At 43.0% G+C, this 22839-nt stretch overlaps 2 protein-coding genes across 5 annotated transcripts in view; one reads left to right on the top strand and one right to left on the bottom strand.

Moving 5' to 3' along the window:
* Positions 1–7683, top strand: part of Efr3a (EFR3 homolog A) — an 89627-nt gene extending 81944 nt beyond the window's left edge. For all 4 annotated transcript variants that reach the window (XM_028876023.2, XM_028876022.2, XM_037197510.1 and 1 more), the window contains 4 exons: positions 941–989; positions 1991–2094; positions 2526–2575; positions 6301–7683. In XM_028876023.2, the coding sequence (XP_028731856.1) occupies positions 941–989; positions 1991–2094; positions 2526–2575; positions 6301–6406 (309 nt within the window). In that variant the 3' untranslated portion in view covers positions 6407–7683. The remainder of the gene's footprint in view (positions 1–940; positions 990–1990; positions 2095–2525; positions 2576–6300) is intronic.
* A 3115-nt stretch (positions 7684–10798) lies between these two features.
* Positions 10799–22839, bottom strand: part of Oc90 (otoconin 90) — a 33600-nt gene continuing 21559 nt past the window's right edge. Inside the window, 9 exon segments of the mRNA XM_037197283.1 lie at positions 10799–11091; positions 12999–13105; positions 15941–16112; positions 16988–17104; positions 18285–18344; positions 19713–19760; positions 20272–20322; positions 21654–21695; positions 21830–21958. Of these exon segments, the coding sequence (XP_037053178.1) occupies positions 10799–11091; positions 12999–13105; positions 15941–16112; positions 16988–17104; positions 18285–18344; positions 19713–19760; positions 20272–20322; positions 21654–21695; positions 21830–21958 (1019 nt within the window).

The raw sequence follows: 22839 nt of genomic DNA on the forward strand, positions 1-22839 counted from the left end.
CAGTAACCACTTATTACTCTTTGTGGAAATGTTTTGGTACCTTATAAAGTACCACTGCCCTTTTTTTTTTTTTATCACAAAGTACTAACTTTTAAAAATCATAAAACATTTAATTTTACAGTTTTGTACATATTTCAAAGCAAAAGATCTGAGAGCACCAAGGTAAAGGGTATTTATAGGAAGTAAAAAAACTGGTGGTTGTGCCTTAGAAAATCCAGCATATGCTTGTTTTAGGGTGAATACTTCTCAATATAGTAATTCCTTGAAAGCTTCATTTATTTTTGTATGTGTGAATGCTTTGCCTGCATGTATGCCTGGTGCCAGAGGAGGCCAGAAGAGCGTGTTAGGTCCCTTAGAACAAGAGTTAAGGACAGATGTGAGCCACCATGTAGGTGCTGGGATTCTAACTCTGGTCCTCTGCAAGAGCAGCAAATGCTCTTAACCACTGAGCCATCTCTGCAGCCCATTCTTCTAACCATTTAACATCTTAGGTTATTTCATGCTTGATTTATACCCTGCCTGTAGTACTAAAATTATAAAGGTTCTTTAATGGCTAGTTTTTATATACCACATAGCTAAAAAGATGTAATCAGCCTTTATTGCTTCAAAGTGTCTTCCCCTTACCAAGTACAGATGAGTCACTGGGTGTCGTGTGCCCATCAGACCCTGGAGGCCGTGCCTCATCCAAGGGTGTGGAGGTGCTGCCTACTCTACTGGGCTAATGCCCATCTGTGTGCAGTCAGGAAGCCACCACAGTAGGCCATTGTTATGGCCAGGGAAGGAGTGCAGATGATCTGCTGTTTGGAATATAATCTCAGATCAAGCCAAACAAAAGAAGGAAAAAAATAATTGTGAAAATGTTTAGGTTACTTGTATGTTGATAAGAATATTAATTATATTCACTTTTCTTGACTCTTTGTTCTCCTTACACTCCCTTTAGGTTAGCAACACTGAAGAAATCACCTTTGAAGCACTGAAGAAAGCAATTGGTAAGCTGGGGAGCACTTTTTAGCTCTCCTAAAATCCCATTTCCGCCTTGGTACTCTTTCAGATGACAGGATAAGCAGATCCAACATGAAAAGAAAGAAAAGGGAAAATACTATGGTCTCTATATAAATGGGTCTGTTGTTTAAGCTTTTTAAATTGTCTCATATGTATGAACACATAAGCAAACACAGTAGTATAAACAAGGTAGACATTTGTTCTTTCCTATCTAACAAACTTTGTCCAGACCATCATGACCTTGAGATAAAAAAGTTTCCCTTCATGTTGTAAGACTCAGACACATTGGGTCTTAACGACCCAGCTGGATTTTAGTTTTCTATTCACTGGGATCAAGATGCACTTTAACAAATATTTAGTGCCTCTGTATGTACAAGGGCAGCATAGTTAGATATAAAAGAATTATTCAGCCGGGCGGTGGTGGCGCACGCCTTTAATCCCAGCACTCGGGAGGCTGAGGCAGGCGGATCTCTGTGAGTTCGAGGCCAGCCTGGGCTACCAAGTGAGCTCCAGGAAAGGCGCAAAGCTACGCAGAGAAACCCTGTCTCGAAAATCAAAAAAAAAAAAAAAAAAAAACAACAACAAAAAAAAAAGAATTATTCAGAAAAGCCCTGCTAGCCCTTTGATTTCTGGTAAGTTACTGTTCTCACCTGTATATGTCAGTATGTGTGTGTGCACATGTGTGTTTGTAGCTTTATGCATGTGTATATCTTTATGTGTGTTTGTTGTGTATGTATTACTTAGTAAGAGTTGGGAATTCTATGAAAGTAAGCATTGTGTTTCAGAGCTTTAACTCTTAGATTTAGGTTTTTTTTTCCAAATATTTGTGTTATCTAGTATTAAATGAAACATTTAAGGAATGTTAATGTATTTTGCCTTTACTATAAAAGTAGCTCTTTAGTCACTCTTATGTTAGGGATTATAGATCATTGGCTCCCGTGGTCTTCGGCATATTTTATGACACTCTTTCTTTAACTGGCTCTTATAGACACCAATGGAATGGAAGAACAGGAAAAGGAAAAGAGACGTCTTGTGATAGAGAAGTTCCAGAAAGCACCTTTTGAAGAAATAGCAGCACAATGTGAATCCAAAGTGAGTGCGTTGGTGGACAGTGGGTGGGGAATTGCTCTTTGGAGCTCATTTTGGTAGGACGCAGGCTTTAGGCATATTATGGCTCCAGCCTCTGAAGGCAGAGCTACTAAACTTAAAGAATTTCTTCATGTGATGTTGATGGACATGGCAGATCTTAATCTGGGTGAATGACAGTCATTGCTTTCTGTTTTGTTCTGATTTGTTTCCAGTGGTTCTTGGTATTTTGCTATGGGTACTTTTTTGTGTTTCAACTTGAGACTGTAGAACTTGAAAGGGGTTGGTGTGGGGAGAAGGCCTATATTAAATTCCAATAGATATTGCAAATTAGAGCATTAAAACCGTCTGTTTATCAGCCTCATAGTTACAGTTGTGCTTTGTCTGCTGGGTGGCTGGAAAACAAGAAATCTTTAACATTCTTTTTTTCTCTGCAGGCAAATTTGCTTCATGATAGACTTGCTCAAATATTGGAGCTCACCATACGGTAAGGGTTTGGTTAGCACAGTAGTAACACAGAAACCAGTAGAAGCTATGCGTGACTGTGCATGCTTAATAACTGCTTTGCACTGAGTATGAATAAGGTCTTACTGGCAACCCTTCGTGCCAATTCTTGCTCTGTTTACAGGGGGAGTGTGAACAGTTGACCAGTTATCTCGTGGCATTTCTAGCCTTCTCTTAGACTATCTTTTTCTTCATGATGGTCTCTAAGAACATCTGAGTGATTCGGAGTTCTAATGTTTTGTTTAACTAGAAAATCGTTCATATTTAGCTATTTTTCATGCACTCCATCTGCAGTTTAATATGCTCCATCCAGAGCAGTAACACTGCTACCAGTATAGATGCATGATTTTGATCATTCGCTTTCCTATGTCCATTCAAGTTATTATAATAATTATACTCCAAAGTGTGCAGTATCTCACTGGTGTTGGTCATTCTGAGTCTGCCTCTCCTTAATTCAGCCTGAGAAGAAGAAAAGGCTCTCTCAAGGCCCTCTGCACAGGAGGAGCTGCCACAAGGTCTCACATTGACATCAGTGTGGAAATTGGCCCAATAAAGGATACACACAGAGCCTTGCTTCTGGAATTTTATTTTCTACATCAGCGAAATATTTTATCTTTTAATTTGACTAAATAAGTCTTTTTTTTTTTGTTTCTTTTCAAGTCTGTATCTCATAATTGGAAGAGAGTGTTAAACATTCTGGTCCACTTGCTTTGTTTTTATTCTACTTTGTCTTCTGCTTTCATATGGAAGACACTGTTACCAGTTTCACTTATTCTGGACATTTTCTCACTGCTTTACTATTGCTAAGGAGATAACTGTTCATCTATAAAAGTCCAGAAAGGAATTGGACTAAAATATAAAGTGTATATAGACTTCCTTTTCAGAGAAAATTGCCAAATATGGAGCATTTAACTCTGTTAGTTAAAATTCCAGATCCCTGCTGTGTACATGGCCTTAGGCTGTATACTTTCTGTCAGTTATTTCTGCTCTCAACCCTGAAAAGTAAATACATGCTGTCTCTTTCAGTGTCCAGGTGAAGACACCAGAGCCTAGAGAAGTAACATAACTTGCTGACGGTCTTGTACTTAGTGACAGATCATTAAAACACACCACCTGTGTTCTCAAGTAGAGTTGCTAGGGCTCACCGTGTTCCTGTGGGTCACATCGGCACATTCTAGTTTTCATCTTCTTGATACCGTGACTTCGTCTGGTATTGGCTTTGGCTTTGGCTGAACACTGGATGGTAGTTAATATTTAGCAACACTTGGAGTGTCCCAGACACTGTACTGAGTGCACTATTTCAGTAGTAATCAATCCACAACTTCCTCTTTGGAAGAAGTTCTGGGACAGCTTGTATGATCCTGAGGACTTAAGGCATAGTGCACTGTAGGTTTTCAGGTCTGTCTGCACATTTTCTTCTGTTTATCTGATCAGCCAGAGAAGAGAGTTTGTGCTCTACAAAAGTGAAGCCAAACCATCTTATACCTCAGTCCCTGTTCTTTTATTCACCATGGCTTGGGTACAGAAGAGAAAAAAGGAGAAATGCAAAGTAACTATAAAATGAACGCAGCAGCAGACACAGCTAGTTACTGCAGTCTGTACACCAGGCATCAGAGATTACTGGAGGATGCATATTTTGGAGTAGAGACATACTTGCTCTCACCCTTGTTTCCTGCCTGTGTTTCCTGGGATCTCACTGTACTGTTCTTGATAATCTCATAATCATAAACTTTAACATTCTTATTCATGTAGTAGAGCATAAAAGTTAAGAAAATACAAATGCAGATGAAATGTAGATTTAAATGGTGTCAGTAATTTTAATGGCCATTGAGAAAGCACAAAAGAGGCTTCCTGATATGGCTACCAACGCCACATGCTCATTTCACACCCCATCACCAACAGCTGTCTTGATCTCTCTCTGAAGTTTTCTCTTGCTTGTTCTTTAACCTTTTTCCCCCAGAGCTCAGGACCGAACCCAGGGCCTTGCACTTGCTAGGCAAGCACTCTACCACTGAGCTAAATCCCCAACCCGTTCTTTAACTTTTGAATGATGAAAATATTTGTTGTCTATATCATGCTGTGATTTACCTGTGTATAAGCATGTCAATTTTTATCAAATAACACACTTATGATCTGTGTATTTCACTAAAAATGATCCATTAATAAAGCATAAAGAGGTGTTATAAATATTGGAACACTTGCAAGATTATTAATTTCTAGAACAGTATATCGCAGAAGTATTAAAAACAGCTGCACAATGTAGTTAAATAGCAGTTCAAAATTAAAGATGATCATATGAAGCTAATACTTGTGCATATCATTAATTAGTGAAAACATTCATAACCATAGAATCCTAACACAGACTATGAAATAACTAAGTCTGAGATATACTTATTATTTATATACAGAAAACTCATGCCTTGTTCTTTTTTAACATTAACTTCTTTTTGTATATGTATGGTGTAGGGTGGGAGGTCAGTGTTGGTTCTCTTTCAAGTGTTGATCTCTCCTACCATGTAGGTTCCCAGGCTTGAACTCAGGTTGTCAGGCTTGGAGACAAGTACTTTTCCCAATGAGTGATTTTGCCTAGTGCCATATCTTGTTCTTCAATAGTAAATTAATATCATAAAGACATCGACTCTCTACAAATTAACCCATTATTTTAGTCAAAATCTTTGCAGAATGTAGTTATTAATTTACATTTAAAGAACATGCTAAGGGTATTCCGGAAGAATCCTTGTGCAAAAGGAAGTAGGAAAATGTAGTAGGAAAATGAACAATCAAAGGTACTATCTACTCCAAGAAAGACATGATGGATCTTTACTTGGGTTTTTTGCTTTTGTTGTTTTGTTTTTGGCTCTTTTGAGACAGGGTCTCCCTGTAGGGTCTCGCTGTTGTTGCTCACAGAGAGCCATCTGCCTCTGCCTCTTGAGTCCTGGGATTAAAAGCCTGCACTGTAAAGCCTGGCCTTGTGGCATTCTTAACAGTTTGAGTCTGTAGAATTATGTAGAATACAGGCAAATTGAGATAGATAAGTATTTATGAGAAGGATATGATTTTAGATTTTTAAGAACAGTGTTGAGTTATTCTTATGGAGGCCGAAGATGACATGGCAGTGAAGGCAGGAGGGACATTCCTCCTCCACTTCTGCTAAGAGAAAGGCAGTGTTTGTTTATAGGTTAACAGACAGCAGATGTATTCAGAGATGTGTGTGTGTGCATGCTTGAGTGTGATCTTTGTGAACTAAAAGAGTTGAAAATTAAATGATGGATTAGTAAAAAATATTTACACTATATGACAAAAGATTGATTTCCTAAATTGGTGTGTCTGGGAAGGAATACAGTTGGTGGATTCATGAATTTATTTATTTAAAGAAACAAAAATGGATGCCACAGAGATGTTTATCACTAACAGTAGCTGAAAAATTAAAAATACTAATAAGAATGGATTCATTCTTGCCTTCCATTCCTTATGCCACTATAAATTTCCAGTATTGTCACAATCCATACTGAGAGAAAAATTGTGATTCTACTTAGAGTCAGAAACTCTTAAAATAACCATAATCCCTCTTTTGCCTATACAGTGTCAGATGGCCAGCACTGCCACTGAATCAAGCCCTTTAATTAAGTAACCTTACTTTGCTATTTGCAGGCAATGGTTGAATACTGTAAATGCACCTACTGATAGCACCATGTTCTTCTTTTATAGCCCTCCTCCCAGTCCATCTGGAACACTGACCATTACTTCTGGGCATGCCCAATACCAGTCCGTCCCAGTGTATGAGATGAAATTTCCGGATCTGTGTGTGTATTGACTGGCTCATGAAGACTACAGCATTTAAAAGAATGTTAAAGCCTGAAAAACAAGGCCAAGATGAGTTTTCAGGATTTGCATAATGCTTACTGACAAGTCCTGAAATGGAATGGGATGTATCTCTAACCAAACACTGGTCATGCTGTGTTAGAAGTTTAGGAACTCTGAATTAGAGTACTTCTAAAGGTAGACTTATGCCACGTTAATTTGTTTTGAGGTTCCTATTAGCTTTTAAGATGTATTGCTTTCACATTATGCCGTTGTTAAATAGTATATTTTAAACTTTGCACAAACGTGATTTTTAAAAAACAATTGAAAAATGTATGAAGTGTCTGCTGATTTCTTAAGCGTCTCCACAACTGCTTAGAAGTTGATTGCTTTTTTTCTTCAAAAGTAAATATATTCCTAAGCCTAGGGTTGCAAATTCTTTCATGCTTTCTAAATCCATGCTTCAGATGGACTGTGTAGACATCTTTCAGTCCTCAGTAGTAACATGTGGCAGGCATTCCTACAGTATCAGCGATAGAAAAATCTACTGACCAGTATTCTCACCTAGGTCCTCATCTGGAAACTGGTCAGGCTTTACAGGTCTTGTGATACTTGTGTTTTCTGCTTCAAGTTGAGCCCTTGAGCCCTAGAGCTCACTCTTGGAGCACCGAAAGGTGCAGTGTTTTCCACATATGATGTGTTAGTTTACAGACTGCGCTTTGAAACTATAGTTGTATTTTGCTGTGATTCCATTAATTAAATGAAATATATATTTACTATATAAAAGAAAGACATTAAAAACAGCTACACGTTCACCTGTGCAGAGTCTATACATTTCAGTTTCTTTTAAATGAACTTACATTTTTATATTGTGCATTGTTTTAAGTCTTCATAGTAAAAAATTTCCCCAGTGAACCTTTTAATTTGCAAGATTTGAACCAAAACTTGTGTGCATCTCTGTTGAAGATTAGTTACATACATTCAAAACGGTTCATGTGTTCTTGTAAGGTCTGAGTGTGAGCTACCTTTATTCCAGCTGTGAGACTGCAAGGGCAGTATGTGTTGCACGTGCTAGTGAACACCACCACATGGTGAAAATAAGCATTCTGCAATTAGAAAATTCTCTTAGCATAGTTTTGCAAAATCATTTTGTGTAATTCTGCTTTTTCAAATTCAGTTTCTTTTTACATAAAACAGTATTCCTATCAAAAATTACAGCTCAAAAATAATTTGGTTTTAGTTTTGTTTTGTTTTGTTTTTTAAATAAAATGAAAAACAGGATGTTTTAAATGTGTGTTTATGATTATTTGGATACCACTCATACAAAAAGGAAGAAACAAGATAAGGAAATGAACATAGAATAGTCATGCCCAAAATTTTGAATATTTACAACGGAGTAAAACATCTTGGAGAAGGGTCCATTATTTCAGACCTCTGACAGGTAGCCCAGGCTGCTAATAGGGGCAGACCCACCAGACCTTGTCCTCAAGAGGGACAGTGCAGCTGCCACCAGCAGACCAGTGGCCTGCCCCAGCTGTCACTGTAGCTTCTGCTCACACCGGGGAACGTGTCACCGGTTAATGGTAAGCTTCATGCATTTTTGTTTCCCTTTTTTATTTGGTATTTTAAAAGAAGGATATTATTTTTTGACTGCATTTTAAATATAAACAGGGGGACATGCAAAAACAATCATCATCCTCTTGGATGTCATTTTATAAATTAACACTGTGTGCTTTTGTATGGAAAAATATATAATTTAATAGTATAAGAAAAGATATATATTCACTTGCCTTCATGCAAAACACAAGCTTTGCTGTATAAAATTTTGCATTTCTTAGTGATTTAAAAAGGCATGCTTTGCATGTAAAGGAAAACCATTGCAATTGGTTTTTTATCATACCTTTCTCTTGGTTTTTGTAAACTGTAGGTTTGAGTGTTGTTACTCTTAAACCACAGTACACTTCTAGATGTATTAGGTCTAATAGACTGAACTGGTCATGTTGACAAGGGTTCCCAAGAAATGGATGTTTCTCTGTCTTACTCTTCCACGTTTGCAGGGATTGCCCTTGGGCAGGTGTGCAGGCTGTGCTGCAGCTAGTTCAGGTACTGATTCTTCAGGACTTGCTCAAGTTCTACATTGATATGTTTTGGCAGGTACTCATTTGATACTCAAAATTAAGTCATGTATCATTCTCTGTGCTGTATACAGTTGGTTATATTCTTTTGTGTGACACTGAACAGTTCATTTAAATGTTCCTCTTATTCTTGTGATATCTGTGGCTGCTTATATAGTTTCACTGAACTTGACCTAATCTTTCATATTCTCTTTCATGTTCTCTTTTCTCTTCTTTCTCCTCTCCCTTACATCCACCCTTCTTTAGAACTCATTATCCTTTAAGTAATACCACCCTTAACCAGCAGTTTAACTACCTTCTCCCTCAAACAGACCTCATTTGTCTCACTAATGCTGATATATGTATTGATGTAATAAAGTAAATTTTTTAAATGTAAAATTTCATTGTGCAATCAAATGTAAGCAATAAAACAAAAATTGCATCTCATGGATAAGTGCATTTTTACTATAACATTTCATATATAGAATTAAGCTTCAACATTGGACTTAGAAAAAGTCAAGTTGCTGGGTGGATTCTCTCCACATATATGAGAACCATCAGAAGCATAGCTCATGAGCACGAAGAGAGCCTAGGTTAAGCCTACTGCGGCTTCACATAGTTGCCATCTCCTTGTTAGCCTTGATGACTTCTTCCCACTCCACCTCCTTGCTCTCTAAATTACACAAAGCCGTTCTTAAAAAACACAGCCGTTCTCTAGTACTTTATGTCACCCTGGGCTTAGTCTACACCTGCAGAGCCCTGTGCCATAGCCAGCTGTAGTTCACGGGCCTCTTGGATTAGCGATTGTGATACAGTGATGAGGAGCTTGGGTTCTGGTTCAAATCTGACCCAAGCTCCAGGCTAAGCAGTCATAGATAAGTGATTGGTCACTCATCTGTGGAGTGAAAACAGTATGATCTTCCCTTAGAGACTAGCTGAGAGGGTGAGTGAACCACTGTGTCATCCCTGCATTATAGAATAAACCTCTGGTGAATATTAATGACAATCGTCTTTGGGGTCTAGTGTTCCTTGAAACTACTTAATGCCTGCAGAAAAGCCCTGTCGTGGGTGCTGCCTTGGGGAAACCTAGGCACTGCCTTCCTAAGACACCACTAGAGTGCCACTGTCTCTGCTGTGTAGTCTCGGGACAGTACCTATCTCTGACCCTGTTCCCACTGACATGCTGAGAACACGGTACAATGCTGCCCCTGGCTTTCCACTATGACTGTGACCCTGTCTTCTGTCATCTGAGTTACTAAAAAGCAAAGTCAGGGTGTAGGGATAAACTGCATCTTTGTGGAGCTGTATTCAGCCATTAGCTTACATGAGCTAGAGCAGTGCTGTGTCTAGGCTTCCCCATGACATCCCATGGCAAGGCTTATGTGCAGGTGTTATTCTGAGAAGTGATTCCAGAGCTCCCTGCAAGGGGATATACGGTGAAACCGAAGGACAAGGCTGAGTTCCTTTTAAAGTCGGTCATCACTGGTCCCTGGAGAGGTCTACCCTTGACATTCTAGTCTCAGTCTCAGAGCTCCCTACTTAGGACATGAAAATGGGGACAGCATTTGCTCTTGGATGTTTGTTCAGGAGCAAGAGTGGCCCTCTAGCATTTCATACCTGGATACTGTGTTCCTGAGTGCTGATCTTGTCAGAAAAGTCCTGTAGAACTCAGGAACTGCAGAAAGCAGGTGTGCAGGCTCCACATCCATGGTTGCTCCATGGAGGGAAGGACATGGGGAGAGTAGAGGATATGAAGTCAGGCAAGGACCTTAGTAATGTTTTTAAGAAAGGTCGAGGGCCAAGGGTAGCGCTGGGTGGTTTCTCATGGTGATGGCAGTGCCATATGGCTGCTCTCCTAACAATGGTAGCAAGTGTATCTGACCCATACAGAATCACTGTGTGTTTCTTAGTCTTTGACAATCGTGGGCAGTTATACCTTCTTTAACAAAAGAAAAAAAAATGAAATACAGCCCTTTCCTGCATGGTTCCTGCCATCTCACCTGTGCGAGCTGCTCACACAGCCACATATCTACAGAGCCAGTGCTTAAACAGGACACGGACCATATGGCATGGAGAATTTATTGAGCTTCCATAGTGAACTACAGGAAGGAGAGAAGTGCTGTCATCTGCTCTCCTTCTCCAGTCACATTTGTCTGAGCTGACAAGTTTCAGGAGGAGGCTTATAGGTAAGGAACTGGCTGGCTGCTCCCTTGGAGCTTCTAAGGCTCCTATGGTCAGAGGACTGAGAGACAAAGAGCTCACGCAGCTCAGAACTACTGGCATGTAACATCTTATCTTCCACCAAGTGACCTTGTCCCCAAGGAACCAGGAGGCTTCTCCAGAAACCTGCTTCTTAGGAGTTCCATCTAGGATGTGGCCTCCTCACTGTTCTCCTCAGAACTGGAGCCTGCAGAAGAGGCCAGGTTGCCCCCAAGCCCGCCATCCTCACAGGATACAGGCTTGCCCTGGCACTCTCGTAGGTCTGGCAACTTAAGGCTTTGATTAAAGGAGGCGGAGGCCATGCACTCGGCTGCCATCTGGTCACAGGCACATAGGAGCTTCTCACAGAGGCTCTGCCCCACACCTTAGCAAGAGCAGAAGAACAGATGTGAGACACAAGGTAGGGCACTTAAAACCACTCATCCAACCCCTAGCCATTCCTTTTTCCAGTCCCCATCTTGAACAGCCCTTCTGGTGTCTGGCATGCACTATTCCTAATGGTCTAGCCTGCTCCTCCTGCTAGAAATTAGCCTGTTGTATTTCTCATCTGAGGCCAGTCTGCAGATTGACCCTGCACCCCAATTTTAAGCTCCTGGGTATTCCATAATGTCATGGAATACCCATGCCATCTCAAAACCTGAGATAGCTTCCTGTCAATCCCACCTCACCACCTTTCCTGATTTGCTCCCCCCTACCCATTCTCTGGTCTTCACTACAGAATCTAGAGTAAATATCCTTAACTAATAACCTGTTGACAGTATTACATGACATCGGAGTGGCCATTACCTGTTTCCCTTCCTGGCTGTGACAGTTTGAGGCAAGGATCACACACATTTGTATTGTTATAATTTGAATCTTAAATGCTCCACTACTACCACCAAAAATTTGTAAAGGGCTGTTTTCCAGCTATGTTATTTAGGGTGACCGGATCCCAAGGGCTCTAACCTTGTCAGTGAATTAATACATCAATGGATTTGTAATTTCATGGAGGTGTTAAAAATAATGCGGGGGGGGGGGGGGGGGGCTAAGCCGGAAGTCATGGCGTGGGAGTATGCGTGTGCAATCCATAAGGGTATCTCATCCCCTTCCTACCTGGCCTTGTATTCATTCATCCATCTCCCTACCCTCTTCTTTTCAACCTCCATGATGTAAGCAGCTTGCCAAGATATTCTGCCTCCTCACAAGCTTTTAGCAGTAGGGACAAAGTGACCATGGACTGAACCCATAAGCCAAACTAGATCTCTTGTGTTAAAAGTTGATTCTGCTCAGGTATTTTGTCACTATCATTTCTGCAGTCCCCAATGAAGGTTTGTTGGCTAAGTGGAAAACTGAATCAGTGAGTGAGTGAATGGCATGTAAATCCTGCCATTAATTATGGCCCAAGAAGGGTGTCATGGAGGTCAATGTGCTGTGCATGACATACAGAATCAGTAAAGAGGACAATAGGTCCACCCAGTTGCTTCCCCAGTTAAAAATGAGGAGGAAAGCCTTTCGGAGCACTAGCAAAGCTCCAGAGAGGGTATTTCTTTCTGAGCTACAGAGCAGCCCAAGGGAAACACATCCACTGCTGAACAAAGTGTCCCCAGGATCCAGTTTTAAGGATGCTTTGCCATGTGCTCAGGGCCGATACTCAACAGAGGGTGGTACTTTTACACATTGCCTCCATGGGGCATTTCACAGCAATGGGGAACTTCGAGTTTCTACTATGGGGAGGGGTAGAGCTGTGGACTAAGCCCACCCTTCAGCCAGAGCCATCACTCTCCTTCGTGAAGTTCTTTAGGTGATCACACCTGGAACAGGGTCTGCTTATTAGAAGAAGGCAGAATTCTTTGAAACCTACTGGGTAGCTCAGAGGAGGTTCCAGGTCTGAGGCAATGCTGTTTTCCAGCCCAGAACCTAATTCTCCCACTTCCTTCTGCCTGTCTGATTGTGGGTATCATCTGTTTCTTCTGTGACATAGAAAAAGTAATGGAGCTGCCTTCTAGGATTGGTATGAGGATTAACTATGCCTGTCAAGGGCTTAAAACACCCCACAGCATGGGCTCAGAAAGCACAGGCTACTGAGATCATTAATCGGCTGTGATGATTAAGGCAGCTGACTCTGGCTCTTGACCATGAGCCCCTAATCCGTGGAAAGGGATGTAAGGGGGCATGTCTTGAAGAACATGACATGGTACAGATGAAGATGTGCTAGGGGTAGTATCCAGAGCCCAGATCCAGCCAGGATACAGCCATGAAAGCAGAAGGACTCCAGGCAGCCTCCACACTTACACTTGGGTGTATGGTCCTCACATACCACAGATGACCGAGAACGACTCCCATGCAGGCAGCCCAGTGGTCTCACCTGCTCCAAACAGCAGTGATGGGACAAACAGCACCTAAGACCAAGGAAACCTTTTATTGCACAAGGTTGCTTCACAAAACCCCTTCCATGAAGTCTTCTTTCTCCATGCTGTGTGAGGTACTAAGACTTGCCAAGGACTCTTTTCCAGAGTAAGGCTGACTACTGCACACGTCAAAGGCTGTTTAGGTTGTGTACAGTGCCAAGAGGCTGCCTCCAGCATAGCATCAACCCCACTGTGTATACTTGGATTTCTACATTTTCTTTGATTTTTCATTATGACTCTTGATAGCAAATACACTCATCCTTGCACCTTTCCAGCAGATGGGAGTGAAGGAAGGGAGCCTCTTTAACTTACACAAATCTTCCATGTCAGTACAGTGACTCTACTTCATCCATCCTTCTATTAATAGAATATTTAGCTTCACACCCATAGGTCACCCCTTTAACCTTCAACCTGAAAGAACGTGGGAGCCATGAGGACCTTCATCCAGCACAGGGCCTAGCATAAAGTAGGGCCCCAGCAAACACAAGTGAATGAGTCAGTCCTGTGTTCAGATGCACCTCTCTGGCCTGACAAATCAGGATCTCCCTGGCCAGATGCTATCCTTAGAACACTTGTGAAGGCAGCAGTCAACAGAGGTCTACAATTATTCCATAGTGCTCCATTTTTAGCTATCCACAGACCTTTAAAACCCACTGGACAGCTAAGGGGGAAGTTCTAGGTCTAAGACAACTCTCCCACTTCCTTCTGCCTTTCTGATTGTGGGCATAGGTTGTTTCTTCTGTGAAGTAGAAGTAATAGAGATGCCTCCTAGGATTTGTGTGAGGATTGACTGTGCCTCTCAAGCACTCCCTCCTGGAGACCACAGCCCAACCAAGGGTGACCATACTTGTAACCTGTTCTTACTCACACAGCAGGTTTACCAATTTTGTTGCCAGGCCAGAAGAATAATCCTTCCTCACACACTCACCCAGTAGCTGAGGTCAATGTCTGCGCCATTTGCAGCTGCCCACTCCAGGGGAGCCATGCTGTCTTACATGAGTATTTCCCATGGTTACAGGGATGGGGTGGGAAATGAGCACAATAGTTGCTATCTAAAGTCAGTATCATTGGGAATCATAAGCAATCCACATATTCATGCAAGTCACCTACTCATGACTTACAGAATACATGGTAGTGAGATTATGTTCTTGCAGAACGTGACACCAGTGTGACAAACTGCCATTCAGAGTTTCCATCTATAGCTTTCAGTTTTAATTTCTTCCTGCAGATGTCAGAAAGCCATACCAACTTATTGTCCCAACCATTCACATTACATATTTTGATAAAATATGGTCAGTGATCAGTAGGCACCTCCAAAATTGCCTCAATGGTTCTCCATGAGAATTAATAGGACAAAGAGGCTGCTGTTGATGTCTCTGTCTTCATTATTGTACTAAAGAGTTCTGTGAACGCTCGAATCTTGACATTATTCAAGCTCTCCCATTCATGGAGGACAGAGGTCATGTAGTGGAACCTCATTATATAAACACACCCTTGATCCCACTGCAACTTTAACTGCTAGAACTAAAATTTCAGTAGTGTCATCTGGCGGGAGGTTCTTTTTGGAGTTGAGGTCCTTCACTGACAGCCTGAATGTTCAGGAGAAAAAGAGTAAAGCACTAAGATGGGAGTGGCTGGGTAGATGGGTGGATGGGAGAGCAATCTAATTATCAGTCTTCCAGATCCTATCAGCTGTTCTCTTAGAATATTCTTTCAACTCAGGGTGAATCCCATGTAATTACCTATTTTGTCTATGTGCTTTTGTCTAATTGCCCATCTCTTTCACTGGGCAATCTTCTATTTGACACAAAAGGATTTTTTTATTCCTATTTTAATCATTTTTATGTCTCTACTACCTTGCTGGATGCCAGGCACACAGCAAACCCCCAGAGATGTGGGCTGAATGTGTATGTAAGTGAAAGAATGTGTATATGAAGAAAAGGATATTCCCCCATAAGTGATGGTTATAAAATTTAGCAAAAACACTTCCAAATTTTTAAGAAGATAGCTCACAATTTGCCTTTTTCTGAGTTCACCCAATGCAGATCCCTATTCTCTATGTGGACTGTTGCACAAGAGGTCAGTCTAGAGTTATCTAAAGTGTGTTAGCAAGCGAGTCCTTCTAGGAGGCAGGGTAGTCTGTGGTAGTGAAACATCAAGAGATCTGGCTCAGAGGGGTGAAACCACAAGAAAACACATACCATGAACTAACCTGGGCCTACAGGGTCTCAGAGAGACTGAGCTGACAATGGGGGACTGATCTAGGCACTCTGCATATATGTTACAGTTGTGTAGCTTGGTGTTCTTATGGGACTCCTAACAGTGAGAGCAGGAACTGTCTATGAATTTTTTAACTGGCTTTTGGGACCCTACTCCTCATACTGGGCCACCTTGCCCAGACTTAATACAGGGGAAGGTGCTTAGTCTTATTGATATGCCATGTTTTGTTGATATCCATGGGAGACCTGCCTTTTCTTGAAAAGAAAGTGGGGAGGAGTAGATTGGAGGAGGGGGGGACAGAGGAAGGGTGGGGAGAGGGACTGGGAGAAGAGAAGGGAGATGAAACTGTGGCTGGGATGTAAAATAAATAAACAACATTAAAGAGAGATCTAGCTCAGTTTGACTTTTCCCTTCCCTAGATGAATGGCTAACCTCAGCTGCTCATCAGGAAAGTGGGTCTGCAATGTTACCATGACACTCTGTGTGAAAACAGATGTCCAGAGCCAGCTCTATGGGAAACTTGAAGGAAAGCCTAATGCAGATGAGAGCCCCTACAGATGCTAGCAACATCATTGCCATTTGTGGACCACCCTTCCCCATCCATACCTGTCCAGGGTATCCCTTGGCTCGCCTTTTCCTTCTCTTCCACAGTAGCAGCCATAAGATTCAAATTCCTCTGGGCAGTGGGATGTTAGACAGAAGAGCATCTCTCCAAGCTGCAGCAGGGCCTGCATGCTATCCCCATCACCCGGATGCAGGAAGGCCAATCTGTCACAGGCTAGTTAAGAACACAGACTTTCAGGAGAGCGAGGGCAGAGTTCCAAAGAGGAGCAGAGTTCCAATTGTATGAGAACTATTTTAGGGGGATCCTGTATCCCCACTCTTCTGTGCCTTGTTCTCTTCATTTCAAGTCTTCTTCAGTTTGGCTTCTGAAGCGCTATTGAATTCCTTATTAATTCTCTATAAAGAACGGGACTTGTCAGGACTGAAGATACTCTGTGGGCCACATCCTATTTAGAAGAGCCTAGAAGCCTGCAAGGTCTGAGCTGTCCTCTTAGGCTTTTGGGACATACCACATTAGCCAACCTGGTGGCCTTGCCTTTCTGGCTTTTCTCACTCTGCCTCTGTCTTTCTGTCTCTCCTCATACCCTTCTTCATCTGCCTACAACTTTCTAATGAATTCTCCACTGCTCTTCACTGGACACCATAGGAGGCTTGCCCAGATGTATCCTACTGGCTGGGGCTCTTCCCAGGTGCAGGTCCTTTGGGAAGGCATCCAAGGGAGGAGAGAAGGGATGATCATTAGTACCCAAGTGCTTCATCTTTCTACTTAGTCACCCATATGCAACATGGATTGCAACCAATCTCCAGGCTTCTAGGCCAGTAGAAGCAAAGGGATGAGAGGACAGAGGCAGGGGCCAGAAAACCCTGTTTACTGCCCAGACTCAGCCTCATAGCAGCTGAGTGGCAAAGGTAAGTTTTGAACCCTTGTGCCTCAAAGAGCTTGTCTAGTAAAGGGGAGTGGTGCCTTCTAGTTGCACCAGCAGGAAAGGTCACAGTCTATAAGGCACCCTAAAAGGCTTTGTTAGCAGCTAGATAGAACATTCCAAGAGCAGGGAGGCCAGATCCTCCTGGATGCTAGCTCTCACCTACCTTTTCCATTTGTCTCCTGAGAACCATTGTCAATGGATGATACTTCCAACCTCAATGTTTTCATGCCAGCAGGGGCACGGGTTGCACCTTCAGCAATGGCAACAATCTCTGCAGATCCTGAAAATACACCACTTATATGGAATGGTTTAGAGTTAGTCACTCAGACATTTGCAGATGGACACGTGGTCAAGGTCAAATGCATGCAGAGACTCAGAACACAGATATATAAGGAGAGTGCACCTCACATTGTATTTGCAGACACAGAGGCAGATTTTTAGAAACTCATGAATTCTGTATGAATATCTCTGAGTTTTCCAGACATAATACTTCAAGGAGCCTGAGCTAGACCACCTGCATGTCAGCTAATGGATGAGAACTGTAGTGATCTTTCAGGCCTGAGATTATATTATGCTTACAATTGCACACCTGCTACAGGATCCATCTAGATGTTCACAAGCATGTAAAGAGGCAAAGAGACCGGTGGGGAAAGTAGGGTGCCACATGACAAGAGCAACAGGGACTTAAGTCTTTGAAACCTTGATGTTCTTGTCCAAATACTGCAGCTGCCTCTCATCATATTCAAATAGTGTGAAAGTCCTTCCTACAGCTTTCCAGGCTGCCTGATTGCATCCTTTGTCCAGTAAAGCTGTTGGGGCAAAGTGTGGTGGTTTGAATGAGAGTGGCCCCCACAGGCTCATGTTTGAATACTTGGAACTATTTGGGGAGGATTAGAAGGTGTGGCTTTAAGAGGAGCTGTGTCACTGGGGGGCAGGCTTTGCTGTATCAAAAGATTGGCACCATTCCCAGTTAGCTCTGTTTCCTGCTTGCTGTTTGAACTGTGAGCTCTCAGCTGATGCTCCAGCTGCCTATCCCCTGCTACTTCTTCTCTGCCATCACGGACTCTAGCCCTCTGAAATAGTAAGCCCCAAATAAACTATTCCTTCTATAAGTTTTCTTGGTTATGGTGTTGCATCACAGCAATAGATAACTAACTAATACCTGAGGCTGCTAGGAAATACCTTAAACATTCAAAGTATCTGTTTTTTACATAATGGAATGATAAGTAATTTTAAATGGGAAACTAAATGTAATTTCACAATCACGTCTTTACCCGAGAACTTCTCATTGCTTCCCTCCAATGTGTCTTTTAATTCTACATGTGTACTTTATAGAGGAATATAGAGACATGATGTGTTCAATTCTTTCTTCTGTTTGGGACTTGGTCTGAGGCTCATTTGGAGTGCATTGGTTTCACATTCCTACCTATGGCAAGGTAAGGAGAGCCAAATGTGCTTACCTGGAGTTGACATGGTCCTAGCAGCTTCCACACCTTGAAGATCTCCGACAGAGTCTGCCCCTGTGAGAAGACAGACAGAATGAGTGTCAACTGATGTGCTTTGTCTTCAGAGGCATAGCGCTAGGCCCAGACTGACCTGACCCTCCTCTCACTCTGAGATTTCCTAAGGCAGCTGATGCTATCAGGGTAACTAAGGGGACCAATGGGAGCCTCCAAACATGCTTGTTGGCAAATGCAGCAGCAGACTGCAAGGCAGGGGAACTTTTAGAAATGTAGTGAGATTGTGGATTCTGCAGAATTTGGAAGGGAAAATATTGAAAGAACAAAATAGTATGTGTTTAAACAGAGCAGCAGGAAGTCCAGGGGAGTGGAATTGCATGGTGTTCGAGGAGAGTAGTTAAGCCATGGGTTTTTGTGAGGTGAGTCCTTCTTAATTCTTATAAAGCTCCTACTATGTTCCAAATGATATAACAGTAAGAGTTTTGTTCTTCTGACTCACTTAATGGCGGCTCACAGGTCAGGGATGTCCTGCTCATCCACTCACAGAGATGAGAAAACAGACATACAGGAGAGTTAAGACACTCCTCAAAAGTTATGACATTAGGTAGGGGTAGGATGCAAAGCCAAGCCAGGTTGAGACTCAGGCACCATGCTAGGTCCACATTTCATTTCCCACTGTACTGTGAAGAGGAGAAATGGTGACTAAACCAGTCTCTGGAAAGGGGAGCACTAGCTTCAACTTAACGTACTCGTGGGTCAAGACAAGGTAGTGTTGTATAAAACTCAGGCTTTGAAGCCGACTGATGTGAACACAGTTGCCACATCAAAGGAACATCTGGACTATCCTCGGCTGCAGGCTGCCTGTGCTTTTCAAAGCAAAACCTACCAGCTCAGACCCAAGGAGTTCTGAACTGACACATCCTGGGTGAGTGACCCCACCCTCAGAGCTTCTCTTTCATGGGATAATAACAGGACTCCTGGGACAAGGGGGAATCTAGACTGTGTGTCTAATGCCTGCACACTGGAGACCTTAAATGATGGTGCTGCCCATCAATCAGGAGCCACTTACTTAACCAGCAAATAATTACTGTCAGTTGCTTACAGTCATTAATAAGGAAATTGATACTAATCACCATGAGCATGTCTGGTTAAGTCAGGTTCACCAACTGAACTTTGGCCTAGACTAGTTTTAGGTTTGATGGTCATGCTTGCATTGGATTCAGAGCAGAGGTCAGGTGACCATGTTTTTCTAGCTGAGTGACAGAAAATTTCAGACTCCTGCACCTCAGTGTCCTGCATATTCTGTAAATGGGCACCGCACTTCCCCTGGGGCCCCGTCCCATACTAGCCACTGGAAAAGAGCACTTGAATTTAGGCAGAATCTCCATTCTGCCTAGCACGGTCCTCTCGAATGTTCCTTCTGCTTACTTGTCCTGGAGAGTGTTGTCGGTCTGTCTGCTCTCATCTCACCAGCCACTGTGGAAAGAAGACAGCACTGTATTATGGGTCAGACTAGGCACCTGAGCCCAGCCCATGGTCGGGGAAACAGACTGGAGTAAGAATAGAGGAACAGGGAAATAGCAGGTTCTTGGAAGGAGGACTCTGTAGAGTGCCTACACTGAGAGTAAGGCATGTATTTATTATGCCTACTAAATTTGGGTTTCAGATGAGCAAAGCATAAATTCCTGGCACACATATATCCCAAGCAAGACTTGGAGGGCTCATGGAAACATATGTATTGTTCATCCAGGCAAGCCTGCACCATCATGCCTCTGATCCTCCAGAGGTGAAGACAAAGGGGCTAGAGAAAGCTGAGGGAGTAGAAAAGGGTACCCGGCTCAGGAAGGACCAAGGCCTCTGACATTACTCAGCTCCATGATAAAGCAGACAGGGAACATCTTGGATGATGATGATGATGTCATCAAACCAATATGGATTGGCACGAAGGAGACAAGGGTAGTTGGATCATCAGTTCCCTTATGCTTACCTTCTCCTGAGAGGGCTATCTGACTGGTATCTGTGGGCTTCTCAGGAACCCCTGGGAAAAGAGAGCCTCCAACAGCAATGACACCCCAATACACTGTCAAAATAAAACCTCAGGGGCTCTAAGATGAGCAGGCTGAGTACTACAGGGCCAAAGAAGGCAGGATCTATGAAAGGTGTCACCAGGGAAGAGTTCTCCATTCTAGCTGAGGCTTCCTTGGCTCTCTTACTCCTCCAGGAGCATAGGATGCCCAGCACTGCCAACTCGGGAAGAATTACAACCACTGAGGGGTGGAGGCAGAGGGCTACCTGAGACACAAGGTGAAGGTAGGAAGGGTGTATGGACCCAGGAGCCCCGAGGTAAAAAGACCCTTGCTAAGGCAAAGCACAAAGATCAGAAACACTAAGAGTATTGAGTATAGAAGATGCACAGAGATACAAAAATGTACACACATCCTTATGCACACCCCCGCAGTCATACAAGTGCACCCACATACCCATGCATACATTTACACTCACACCTATTCATGCACCATGTACAGCCATGTTCACATGCATGAAATATCTTCATACCTATGCACACTCCCACACAACCCACACACATCTACACCAACACCAACACACACACACACACACACACACACACACACACACACACACACACACTTCAGCTTTCTCTTTAACAAAATTACACAATTGATTTTAGGAAGGAAACCTAAGCCCAAGGAAAGGATAGATGAGATTCCAAAGTGACATGGGATCCATCCCAGGTGCCTAAAGGTATTGGTAATGAGAGAGCATAAAAATTCTGATAAACAAGGAATGGCAGTCATAAACTTGACTCTTATTTTTTTTCCCTAAGACCTACATTTTAGAGTAAGAATTATGACTTATTAAGAGTCCCCCCCAAAGACTCACAGGATAAACAACCTCTTCTCCTGAAAGAGTCACCTCAGTCAGGCTGTGCCTTCTGCTCAGGCTCTGGGGAGGCAGGGAGGAAATGGACGGGGAGAGGAAGTATGGTCCATAGCAGGGAGGCTTCAGTAGCCAGGCACACACAGAGTGGGAAACTTTATTTACCCAAGCTTGAGATGCTGCCCAAGTCCCATTGTGTACCAGGCCTCTGACTACACAGAGAGAAAGAACTTGGGATCTATACCCTCAGTGTATTAAATTCACATTCACCCACTAGCAGGGGTAGAGTTGGCACTAGGACCTTTTGATACTGGATATTTGCATTGCTCTCCTAGCAAAGGGAGACAGAGTCAATGTCAATAGTGGTGTCAGTTTCTGTGAGCCAGGCCACTGGCAGAGATGCCTGTGCCAGCTGCTACCATCATAGATCCTGTATAGTCCAGAAAGAATCAGCTCTGTTGGGAACTTTACCTCTAGGTAGCTCAGTCACTGGGGCTTTGCTGCTAGTGGTCTCTGCAAGGAAACACATGGGGAAGCAGATACAGCAGTTGGCTGGGAAATTGACAGACACCCAGCCACACCCAGTCCCACCTCAGCTTCTGCCCTCTGCTCAGCCCAACTGTAGGGATCAGTCCCGGTTGTCCCACCTGGAGTTTGAGCCAGGCAGAAGGAAGCATCCAGAAAATTCAGGGAAGAGTTGATGCCAGACTGAGCCAAGCACTCAACAGCAACCTTGTCACAGGTACACAGTAGGCGCTCACAAAGATCCTCAGATTCTGTGCATGCAGCAAGATAGAAAGATCAAACTTGGAATCCCAAGAGGTAATGGAGGCTCCAACACAGAGCTCCTGATCTGCCCTGTCTAAACTTGCTCCTCCTGCCATTTTCTGATGATGGTGTCACCTCTTTGGTTTAGTGGAAGCAACTTGGGAGTCCTAAGCACACTATGTGTTTCACATGCCCAACCCACCAGGCCGTTGTACTAGTTCCACTCGTATCCATTTTGAGGGCTGCCCATATCCTTACACACTCTCTCTCACCATTCCCTGCCCACTCAAGTCAGCGGCCCTCACACTAGTCTTTCAATTTCTGGCCAGAATAGGTCAAGGCCTAGGGTAAGATGAGGAGAGTAACTCAGTGGTAGAGAGCACTTATCTAGCACATAAGAGGCCCTGGGTTCCATCCTTAGAGATACAAAATATAAAACTAAAACACCTTAATCGAAGCATGTCTATTGGTTCAGACCCCTCACTGACTTCCCAGAGTCACCTAGGAAGTGTTCTGTGATCATCCCTGCCCACCACCTCCATTTCTCCTTGGGTGTCGTCTTTGTCCACACACTTCTTCCCACTCCTTTCTGCTCCCCATTCCACATCGGACACCTCCAGTCTGTCTGTGTTCTGCTCAGTCACTCTTCTCCCACACAGCCATTAGGACTGTTTTACTACTTCTGTCTTTGCTCAAGGAAGTTTTGAATGCCCTTCCTGTTTAAATAGAGTGTCACCCAGCCCACCCTGTACCATCTCCCTGACCTTGTTTCCTCCACAACTTCTGTCACCGTCTGAAATATTTGCAATGTTTGACTGCCATGGTTTGAGTGAGAAATGACTCCCACAAGCTCATGTGTTTGATCGCTTGGTCCCTGGCTGACAGCATT

The sequence above is a fragment of the Peromyscus leucopus genome, chromosome 20, assembly GCF_004664715.2.
Source record: "Peromyscus leucopus breed LL Stock chromosome 20, UCI_PerLeu_2.1, whole genome shotgun sequence".
NCBI classification, from domain to species: domain Eukaryota; kingdom Metazoa; phylum Chordata; class Mammalia; order Rodentia; family Cricetidae; genus Peromyscus; species Peromyscus leucopus.